The sequence below is a fragment of the Octodon degus genome, unplaced genomic scaffold, assembly GCF_000260255.1.
Source record: "Octodon degus isolate 3935 unplaced genomic scaffold, OctDeg1.0 scaffold00355, whole genome shotgun sequence".
NCBI classification, from domain to species: Eukaryota; Metazoa; Chordata; class Mammalia; order Rodentia; family Octodontidae; genus Octodon; species Octodon degus.
Genome location: NW_004524931.1, coordinates 853,683 through 864,891, shown reverse-complemented (window position 1 = coordinate 864,891; position 11,209 = coordinate 853,683). Strand labels below are relative to the sequence as shown.

The 11,209-nt window shown below is 45.2% G+C and overlaps 1 protein-coding gene across 1 annotated transcript; it reads left to right on the top strand.

The window, feature by feature from the left end:
* The first annotated feature begins 5,433 nt into the window (after window positions 1-5,433).
* Rhno1 (RAD9-HUS1-RAD1 interacting nuclear orphan 1) lies at window positions 5,434-9,163 on the top strand. Its single transcript, XM_004648155.2, has 2 exons — window positions 5,434-5,682; window positions 8,132-9,163. Exons 1-2 carry the CDS (start codon window positions 5,518-5,520, stop codon window positions 8,675-8,677), a joined length of 711 nt encoding a protein of 236 aa, XP_004648212.1. The 5' UTR covers window positions 5,434-5,517; the 3' UTR covers window positions 8,678-9,163.
* The last annotated feature ends 2,046 nt before the right edge of the window (window positions 9,164-11,209 follow it).

Below are 11,209 nucleotides of genomic sequence, written 5' to 3'. Positions count from 1 at the left end.
GGCCGGGGCCAGGGACGCGGCGGTGCCGGGCGGCTCGCTCTGCGCACGCCGGCCTCACCGGCCTGCCGGGCACGCTGCGGGAGGGCGAGCTCCGGCCGGGCAACCGTCCTCCGCTCATCTGTTAACGACCGTAGGGCTCCCGGCTCTGTCGAGTCCGAGGGCGGTCTGTGGTCTTCACCCGGTTTCTGTTTGTTTTGTGCGTGCGTGCGTGCGTGTGTGTGTGTGTGTGTGTGTGTCCGTAGTAGGGATTAAACCCGGGGCCTTCGCGCCCAGCAGGTCTCCTGCCCTTATTTCGCCATACCCAGACTGGCACGAATTTTCGATCCTTTTGCCTCAGCCTCCCAGAATGTTGGGATTACAGCCCCCTGCCCCATGCTTGCCAATGCTTTTGCCTCAAATCCTCAGATCTACGTATGTTACAGGCCCTGCCTCAGATCCTGCTGCAGGCCTGTCTTGGTCGAGCTTTTATATATAGGTACTTTTCAGAGTGTTTTATGTTATTTGCTTATGCAGCAGTTTTTGCAGAGGAACTGCTATATGGCCGGGCCCTGAAGATAAACAGGCTTTTCTTCCCCGAGCCTCGAGTCTGATGGGGGTATAAGGGAGCATAGGCCGTGGAGATGGCTCAGTGGAATAAGTGCTTCCCTGGCAAGCGCAAGGGCCTGAGTTCGATCCCCGGGGGGTGGGGGAGCATAGACGGTTCCCCAAAATCTAAACAAATAGTTATAGCTGCAAAATGAAGTTAGAAGTCAGTGATACTTCCCTTCGCCTTCCTCTCTCGCTCCTCCCCTTTCTTTAATTTGTGGACTGGATCTTGCTGTATTGCCCAATCTGTCTTTGAACCACGTGGCTCAGGGAATTATCCCATCTCAGTCTCCAGAATAGCCAAGACTATAAAAAGGTTCCCAGGCCTGACTACCATGTTTGAATGTTTAAGATGAGCTGATCTTGACTTAGTTAAGACAGGAAAGGCTTTTCAGCTGAACTGAGACTGAGCATAAGATCCAGTACCTTTTACACAGAAGTCAGGGAGATGGCTGAGTAGGCGGAGTGAACTGTGTGAAGGCTGCTGTGTGACAGGAAGAGGCCCGGTGAGTCCCAGGACTGGAGCGATGGCTTTGGGCTGAGAAAATGGGTGTGTGACACAGAGGAAGCAGAGGCTTGGTCATTCTGGGTAGCGTGTGGTAGTGCACACATGCAACCCCAGCACTCCAGAGGCGAGACAGGAGGAGTCCAACCTGGGATACATACTGACATCCTATCTCAAACAGCAGACAAACACAGAAAAAAGTGGGAGACTTTATAATGCCCATTTGCCCCTGCCCAGTGCAAAAGGTGCAGTTCAGCTCTTTACGCTGCAACCATCGCTCCTGCTATTGCCCTTCCACTGAATTTCCTCCCCTGGGTTTTGCATAAAGTGCCTACTGCTTTTTCTTTTCTTTTCTTTTTTTTTTTTTTTTTTTTTTGGTGGAACCCAGAATTGAACTCAGGCCCTTGCGCTTGCTGGGCAACCGCTTATTCTACTGAGCTATCTCCCCAGCCCTGCTTTCTTTTTAAAATACTAACCAGGCTGGTTATACATGCCTATGCAGTGGTCCCTCACTTATCAAGGAGGTTATTTTCTTTTTTTAAATTTTTTTTATTTTTTATTTATGCGTGTGTGTGGGGGGGGCAGCTCAACTCAGCCCACCAAGGGGCGGGGCTGGCTGGCATGTGGTGCTGGGGGATTGAACCGTGGTCCCTGTGCTTTGCTAAGCTTGTTTTAAATAGGTGCTTTAGACCACTGAGCCATCTCACCAGCCCCAAGGAGGTTATTTTCCAGACACCCCGACGATAAGTGAAAATTAGCGAAGTAGCAACGTTATATTTTAGCATTTATATATATTTTAAGGCTTTTTAGCGCCACACACTTATTTTCCAAACTTTTAAAACCTTTCCCAAACTTTTAAAAGGACTTCTAACGTTCTTAATCATTTTCTAAACTTGTAAACCTATGTAATATTAATAACAGATGTATACTGTATGGTACTGCAAAATCCCGTAATGTGGCACAAAATCTGCAACTAATTTAGATTAATGTTTTTTGAAAACCCATGAAACAGGGAGTCTGCAAAAATTGAGCCTCAAAATAGCGAGAGACTACTTTAATCCAGGCTATTTGGGAGGCAGAGGCAGGAGGATTACAAGGTGGAGGGGAGATGTAGCATAGTGGCAGAGAGCTTCCCTAGCATGCACAAGGCACGAGGTTCCGCCCTCAGCAATGTAGGAAAAGCATTTAATTCTTCAGGGAGACCTTCCCTAAGTGCTGTCTAAAGAAGCACTGAGTGACACCTCTTATCCTGTTGGATTTTTGTCCTTTTAACTTTGACCACTAAATTCTAAGTGCCCTGACAGCAGGGAGTTTATTTTGTTCTCTAGTGTGTGTTTCTAGCATCTGGAAGTATGCCTGATACACAGTAGGACTTATTAAAAAATATCTGGTGAACAAGGGAACAACTGGGTATATTTAAATGTATACTTGCCCTAAAATATTAATTCTGTCAGGACAGTGATTCCTTGCTTTTCCCCGTATCTTCTCTGCCTAATCAAATGTCATTGACCTAATAAATTAATTGTAAATACACAGCAGCAAAAGCCCTCCACCCTGTTGATTCTGTCCAGAATGCTCAGCAGCACCTCCCTTGGCCCCTCTACCTACTGTGTTACAACTCATGTCCCACCATCCCACTGAAGAAGCTCTTGCAATAGTCGATCTGGTTATGAGAGCCACTCATCCCTGCCTTGGACCTTTTTTTGATCCATGTCTGTGGCATCCTCCTGTCTTCACCGACACAGCCCACATTCAGGCCTGCATCATTCCCCACTCAGGTGACACATGAACCTCCTCATCAGCCCCCCTATATTATGGCTTGTATCTAGATGTCTCCCTAAAGCTTCATGGAGTCAGTCATAGGTGGGGCTTTTCAGAGGTAGCTGGATCTAAAGAGTAGGACTTGGGATCAGGGGTGCGATGCTGAGGTTGATTCACAGTGTGATAACTAAGATTAAGGCTGCCCTTCCCTGGGTGTGAGCACTACCTGCCCAAAGGCCGGGGAGCCTGGTTAAGATATTAAGGCGAGGTAGCACCTGCCAGTAATCCCAGCAGAACCTGGGAGGCTGAGGCAGAAAGATTGCTGGGAGCTTGAGGCCAGTCTGGGCTACAAAGTGAGTTCAAGGCCAGCCTGAGATGCGAAGTGAAACCACATCTCAAAAAGACAAAAAAGTGGGGAGGGGGCAGGAAGAGGGTTGCTGCTTGTCATTTGCTGCTTGCTACTTTTTCTGTCTTTACCTGTCATGCGCTGTTTTTCCTCTCTGATGCTCTTCTGCCCTGTTGACCTGCCTTGGAGCCAGCAAGCTATGAACCTAAACCTCTGTAAACTGAGCCAAAATGAACCTTTAGTCCTTTAACCTTGGGTGTCAGGTATTTTGTGTCAGCAATGACAAAAGAGTAACTAAGACACCCTACTTCTAGGGTACTTCTCTCCTTTTGTACCACTGCTTTGTTGAGCTGTCAAAATGACAGTCACATGTGGTGGTGCATGCCTGTAATCCCAGCATTCAAGTTTCTGAGATAGGAGGATTACTTTGAGTTCAAAGGCCAGCCTGAGCTGTATAGCAAGTTCAAAGCCAGCCTGAACTGCCTAGTAAAACCCTGTCTCAGAAAGACCAAAAAAAAAAAAAAAAAAAGAAGAAGAAGAAGGAGAAGGAGAAGGAGATGGGGGGGGGGTGTGTGGGGAGGAGCAGAAAGAAGAGGAAAACTCTTCTGAAACATTTACTGGGCATGGTGGTGCACACCTGTAATCTCAGCACACAGGTGGCTGAGGCAGCAGGATTGTTGTGAGTTTGAGACCAGCCTGGGCTGCATAATGAGACCCTGCTCAAAAAGAACAAAAATAAAACAAAAGACATTTATGAAACAATTGAAAATTTGACATTGACTGGATATTTGACAAGGAATTTGTGTTTGTGTGTATACATTTAATAATGTTATTGGGAAGAAGACAATGATTATAAATATATTTTCCTTTTAATGCAGAAGTAAGGGAAATGGATAGAAGTATGGATGGATCAGTACAGGCTGAAGTGAGCATGGGTTGATGGTTGTTAAAAGTGAGATGTTGAGTTTATAGTAGTCCATTATATTATCCAGTCTGGTTTTGTTTATGTTCAAATTATTTGGGGATGAAAAAAGCTTTTTTTTAAGACAAGATCTCACTATGTAGTTTAAGGTGGTGTTGACCTAGGCTGGCCTTGAATTTGCAGAGATCCTCCCTGCCTCAGCCTCCCAAGTGCTGGGATTACAGGCATGTAATTACACCACACCTGGCAGGGTGAAAATTTTAAAAAGCAAAACAATACAACTGCAAACTGGGCGTGGTGGTGCACAAACAGAAGTATAGTGTATCCTAGTATTGTACTGTGTTGGTTCTTGTCCCTTCTAGCCTCTGCGCTCCTTTTTGTCTCTTTTTTGCATTGCTGGGAATCAAACCCTAGGCTTCCTGCATGTTAGGCAAGTGCTAGACTGCTGAACTATGTATGTACTGCCAGTGCTTGCCCCTTATTTGTTATTGCTTGGGTGTGGTGGTGCATTCCTGCAATGCCAGCACTCTGGGAGGCTGAGGCAGGAGGATGACAAGTCTCAGTCCAGCCTGGGCTATCTGAAAATGAAATATTGTGGAATAAGCACATCCCTGGCAAGCGCAAGGGCCCGAGTTCAATTCCTGGTTCTGCAAAAAAAAAAAAAAAATTATTTGGCCCGGGGAGATGGCTCAGTGAAAATGAAATATTAAAAAAAGGGCTGGGACACAGCTTATTGCAAAGGCCCTGGGTTCAAAATCTAGGCTAGACCAGTGGTGATGAAGCTGTGCATGCTGCAGCCAGCTGTTTGTTATCATTGAAAACTCTAAAAGGTTCACCATAACTGTCCTGGATGTGAGGATATATAGTGAGACCCCATCTCAAAATAACAGCAAAAGATGATTGTTGGATAAATTGCCATTTGTGGCATTTAACATGAGCTCAATATGTAGCTATTAACTGGGTGTGGTGGTACACACCTGCAACCCCAGCACTCCAGAGACTGAGGCTGGAGGATTGTTGTAAGTTTGAGACTAGCTTGGGCTACAAAGTGAGCTAAAGACCAGCCTGAATTACATAGTGAGACCCTGTCTCAAAAAAGACAAAAACAAAACAAAAAAAAACCTTATTGAACAAGTGCTGTTGAAGATGAATGCTGTGTTTTTGCTTAGTGGTGTAGTGTAGGAGGCTGTGCTCCTTACAACCCTGAGGTCAGATAGATGGTGGTTTATGATAGAAGTGGCCAGCAGGACGTCAGGAAGAACTGGGAAATTGTCCGCATTATTTTCTCTACATTTCATTTCTTCTACTGTGCAGGTATGTGTTGGAATTGGGCTCTGTCCCTCAATCAGAAGGCAACCAGCATCATGTGGTCACTAACTGCTCTTCCTTCACCTACTGATGCCTCCCAAAAAGAGACGAGGCCAGCTGTCCCACAAAGCCCAGCTGCTATTCCACCACCAACCATTGGAGGGCCCCAAGCACCACTTTGGAGCCGTGCAGCAACGCCCCTCTCACACCCGGCAGGTGCCCAGCAAGCCCATTGACCCAACCTCCGCTTCCTGGGTAGGCCCCTTGGATTCTTGGACTTTTACCTCATAAACTTTTCTGAATGCCGGCTCTTGAACCATGGCTTCCAAAGAACAAGCAGAGTCGTGAGTCAGAAAAGCAGTACACTCTGTGGCACTGGTCATTGGTCCTTCCTGTGTATCTTCTTTTCACCATTCAGATTGAGGCATAGGTTGGATGGTGCTGGACTTGTCCCCACCAGGTTCCTCTTGAAAAGCTCATGGTGAAAGTTTCAGTAACATTAGGTGGGTGAGAAAGCCAGACAAATGGCAGACGTATAAAAAAATGTGATTATCTCCCAAACTTCATGTGAAAGATATTTAGATAGGTACTTTATTATGAATAGATTAAACTTTGAAAAGAAAACCACGGAAATGGCACATGTCATATTTTACAGTTTAATATCCCTGGGATGGCCAGGAGTGGTGATTTAGGCCTGTAATCCCAGTACGTGGGAGGCTGAGGCAGGATTGCCTGAACTACTTCTTTTTTTTTTTTTTTTTCCCTTGGCGGAACTGGGGATTGAACTAAGGCCCTTGCACTTGCCAGTGCCTGAACTTCAAGGCTAGCATGGGCTACATAGTGAGTTCAAGACCAGCCTGAACTACATAGCAAGTCCCTGCCTCAAACAAAAGCCCTGGGATGGGATGGGGATATAGCCTAACGGCAGGAGCATTTGCTTGGCACATACTGGGCCCTGGATTCTACAACCAGGACACCAAAAATGGAAAAAAGTCCTGGGAAGTGAATATACCTGCTGTGTAACAGAGAAGTAGTTAGCAAAAGGACCTAATAAAGCATATGATTAATAGATACAACTGGTCCAAGACTGCTGAGAGGAACCTTATTACTGGCTTCATGAGCATACGAGAAACTTAAATGCTAGAATCCTATAGATGCTGATAGAAATAGACATTTATTGAATACTCGGTGTGGGCCACAAGTATGCTAGTTGCTTTCTTATGTGTATGTGTGGTCCTGGGGATTCAACACGGGGGTTGAATAATCTGCCCTTATTAAGCTTGTCTCATTTGGGTTTTTGTTTTTTGAGACAATGTTTCACTATGTAGTTCAGGCTGGTCTTGAACTCACAGTGATCCTCCTACTACTGAGCTACGTCTTCAGCACCCCCCCCCTTTTTATTTTGAGATAAAGTCTTACTAGGTTACCCAAGTAGGCCTGGAACTTGCATCTTTCTATCTCAGCCTTGTATAATGCTTTATTATAGGCATGTGCCACCCTAGGCTGGCTGCTAGTTGCTCATTCTGTGTTTTAACAGTCTACCGTTTATTATTTACTAGGCTTTTCCTTGTGCCAGGCATTCTTCTAGGTGCAGAGGAATCAACGGTGAACAAAATCTGCCCTTATTAAGTTTGTCTTGTTTGAGTTTTTGTTTTTTGGGCAGGCTCCCCCTCCCTCTCCCCCCCCCCAACCAGTGATTGAACTCAGGCCCTTGCACTTGCCAGGCAAGCGCTTATTCTACTGAGCTATCTCCTGGCACTGAGTTTTTGTTTTTTGAGACAGAATCTCACTATGTAGTTCAGGCTGGTCTTGAACTCACAGTGATCCTCCTGCCTCAGCGTCCCACGTGCTGGAGCACAAGTACATGGTGGCACATGTCTGGCCTGTTAAATTTTTTTTTTTTAATATTTATTTATTTTTATTTATTACATTTATTTATTACATTTATTTATTGTGTGTGTGTGTGGCCAGCTCAGCCCACCAGGGGGCGGGTCTGGCTGGCATGTGGTGCTGGGGATCGAACCGCGGTCCCTGTGCTTTGCCAAGCTTGTTTCAAGTAGGTGCTTTAGACCACTGAGCCATCTCTCCAGCCCCTGGCCTGTTAAATTTTTGAGTGTTTGTTGGTTTGTTTATTTGGTGCTGGGGTTGATCCCAGAGCACTGAGTGTGCAAAGCATGTGCAGTCTGACCTACTACCTCAGCACTTTCTGTCCTGCCCTCAAGAAGTTTAGACAGTCAGGTCACAGCTATACGGTATGGTGAGGCATAAGAGACAGTGTCTCTGCTTTTACACAGAGAAAACAAAGCCAGGGAGACTAATTTGGCCAAAGTTCATATCTTTTTATGTAATCATTTCGTTATATGGCTATTTTCCTTTGTGTCTATAGCTATCACGGACCTCTTTAAGACTCTGGTTTCAAAAAAAGCCAGATATGGTGGCACACACTTCTAATTCCAGCACTCTGGGTGGCTGAGGCTGGAAGATTGCAAATTCAAGCCTAGCCTGAGCAAATTAGAGACTTAGTGAGCTCTATCTCAAAAGGAAAAATTGAAAAAAAACAAGGACCAGGGATACAGTTCAGTGCACATGTCCTGGGTTCAGTCCCTAGTACCACACACAGTAAGATTCTTGTCATTGGATGTTGTTTCTTCTCTTAGGTACTTGGTAGTTGGTTGACCTCACTTTCCTTTTTTTTAATATTTAGGTATCACCTCAGATTGATACGACAGCAGAGAGTTTGTTTCCAGCACGCCGGAAACGTCATCGAGATCAGGCAAGACTTTCAAGTCGAAAATCAACCTGCAAATTCCCACATCTGATCTTTGAGAGTCCACAGTCTTCTTCCAGTCTAGAGACACCGGGAATCCCCTTAGGCAGGGAGTGCCCCAGTGGATTAGAAAAGGGTGCTTCCAGACAGCCCTTGGTTCCGATGCTCAGTCCCCAGAGCTGTGGAGAACCATCAGCACACACACTTCAGAGCTCACTGTGTGTCTTTGCTGCCCTGGACATCCAGACCCCGGGGCCATCTGTGAGGGAAGATCTCAGTCCCCCACGACAGAGGGAAAACAGCTTTCCAGTCTGTGTCTACAGCCAGACTCCCGACAGCCCAGAGCCTGGGCCTGTTCTGGTTAAAGACACCCCAGAGGAGAAGTACGGGTTAAAAGTCACATGGAGAAGGCGAAGACACCTACTTGCGTACCTCAGGGAGCGAGGGAAGCTGAGCAGAAGCCAGTTCCTGGTGAACCACTGACTAGATTTCTCAGACATCCTCTTCTCCAGCAGTCTTGTAATACTGCTGATTTTCCTAGAGTTGCTACAGTTCCATTTCTAGTTTACAAGGCAGTATACTGCAAGGATAAACTACAGATAATACCAATAGGAGAAAGATTTTCACTAGACCCCAAGGTCCTAAGGAATTTCAATGCCCAGATTTGCTCTTTAAGATACCTTGTGTCCTGAACAGTTGAATTTAGTGTCATGAACTGTTTATATTTTTCTTTTATTAACTGTTTAAAATTTTTAAATCTTGTAGTAACTCAAAAATGTATGTAAGTAAATGGTTACAGAAAGTTTTTAGAGAACTTGCCTGTCAGCAATGCGGCAATATTGCCTGTCCACAAATGTTCATCTTTGTTTCCTTTTCTTATTAATCCTTTATCTCATCTAACCTAATTCTTTCCTTTTTTGGTGGTGTTGGGACCAAATACAGGCCCTTATGCATGCTAGGCAAGTGTTTTACCACTGAACTACATTTTCAACCCTTTTTTTAGTTTTTCAAAACAGCATCTTGCTGTGTAGTTCAGGCTGGCTTTGAACTCACTATGTAGCCTAGGCTAGCCTCCAACTCTGATCCTCCTGCCTCAGCCACCTGAGATTACTGGTATGCACCACCATGTCCAGGTTTCCATCTTACATTTTTGAGTACTAAATGGCAGCCTCCACTATGACCTGATGGATGGGAAAAAAAAAAAAAAAAAAAAATCAAAGCAAGAGCTGGGCATAACTGTGTAGGCCTGTGATCCCAGGACTCTGGAGGTTGAAGCAAGGAGATCACTGGAAGTTTGAGGTCAGCCTAGGCTACATAGTGAGTCCACATAGTGAGTCCAAGACCAGCTTTTGACTTCATAGTGAGACCCTGTCTTAAAAATCAACAAAAGTCAAAAGCAAATTCTGACTTTATGGCTAATTGTGCCCTCCATTATAGTGAATATAGTGGAATAAGGGGAGATAAAGGGGACATAGATCAGTCACTTACATTTCTTTGTGGTCTTTTCTTTCCAGTGCAGACTTGTAAACTGAAGTAGCATTATAATAATTGTTTCTTATAGTAACTTTTTTCTTTTTGGTACAGGGATCAAACTCAGGACCTTGTGCTTGCTAGGCAGGCACTTATGCCGCTGAGCTATCTCCCTAGCCTCTCTTACAGTAACTTTAACTGAAAAAATTTGAAAGAATGCTAATTTTAATTAATGCAGGACTGGGGCCGGGGAGATAGCTCAGTAGAATAAGTGCTTGCCTGGCAAGCGTAAGGTCCTGAATTTAATCCCTGGTACCACACACACGTACACACACACACAAAATAATAATAATAATAATAATAATAATAATAATAATAATAATTAATGCAGGACTGCTTGGTCCTTTCACAAAAATAGTATCCCTAGTATCTCTTTCAACCCCCTTTGTTTTTGGCAGTACCAGGGATGGAACTCATGACCTTGTGCTTGCCAGGCAGGAGGCACTTAACGCCTACTGAGCTATCTCCCTGGTCCTCAACCCCTTTTGTTCAGTACTCAGGAACCTTACTCTGTCAGATCTCAGCTAGACCAAGCAGGGATGGTTCTGCCTGTAATTCTCCCACTGGACTGGATCCTCAACACAGTCTGCTTGCCAGCGGAACACAACTTTCTGCAGTGAACTCCTCTCTCAGCAGGGAACGCAGCTCAGTACCATTGTCACTGGCAAGCACAAGAAAGGAGATAAATAGGACAAGGAATTTTGCAGGTCCTGGTGACATCTGGAGACACCCCAAAATTTGCACCAGATGCTTCAGAGACTGCCTGTGCACTGAGATGTCAGAAAACTGAGTTTTGCCAAAAAACTTTAACCACAGATGTTTATTAAATTTTCCTGACTGCCCTCTTTCCATCCATATAAATGGGACACACTTCTCTTTGGTGCAGATAGCTTTGTCACTCTGCCTTGCTGCACTCAGGTATTAAACCATATGGTTTGTTGCTATCACAAAAGCCTGTCCTGTGGTGTGCCTTATGTTCATTAGACTGCCTTTTTTCCCCTTTGAAGTGGGGAACACCATGTAGTGTTGGCTGGTCTCTAACAGCTGGGTGACCTTCCTTTATCAACCTCTCCCGTGCTGCACCACCACACTTGGGCTGTTGTGCTTTATAGATGGGAATTTGAAGCACTGAGAATAAGCGCTCAGTTCAGAGTGGACGCTGACACTGAAAGCGCAGTGCTCTGCTCTAATTTGTGCTCACTAGAGTCCTAGAAAAACTTTTAGATTCAAAACCGATTTGGAAACTTTGACCTCAGAATGCTGTGGATTCTACTGCAGTAACTTCGATCAGGAAGCTCCTCAGAGGCCTGGGAAATGGCGTGCTTCCCTGGCAAGCGCAAGGGCCTGAGTTCAATCCCCGGTTCCGCCAAAAAAAAAAAAAAAAAAAAAAGAAAGAAAAGGAAGCTCCTCAGGGACTAATAAGGCTATATGCTGTTAGAGCAATTCTGGGAGTGAGGACAGGGCTTATTGGAAACAAGAGTGCGC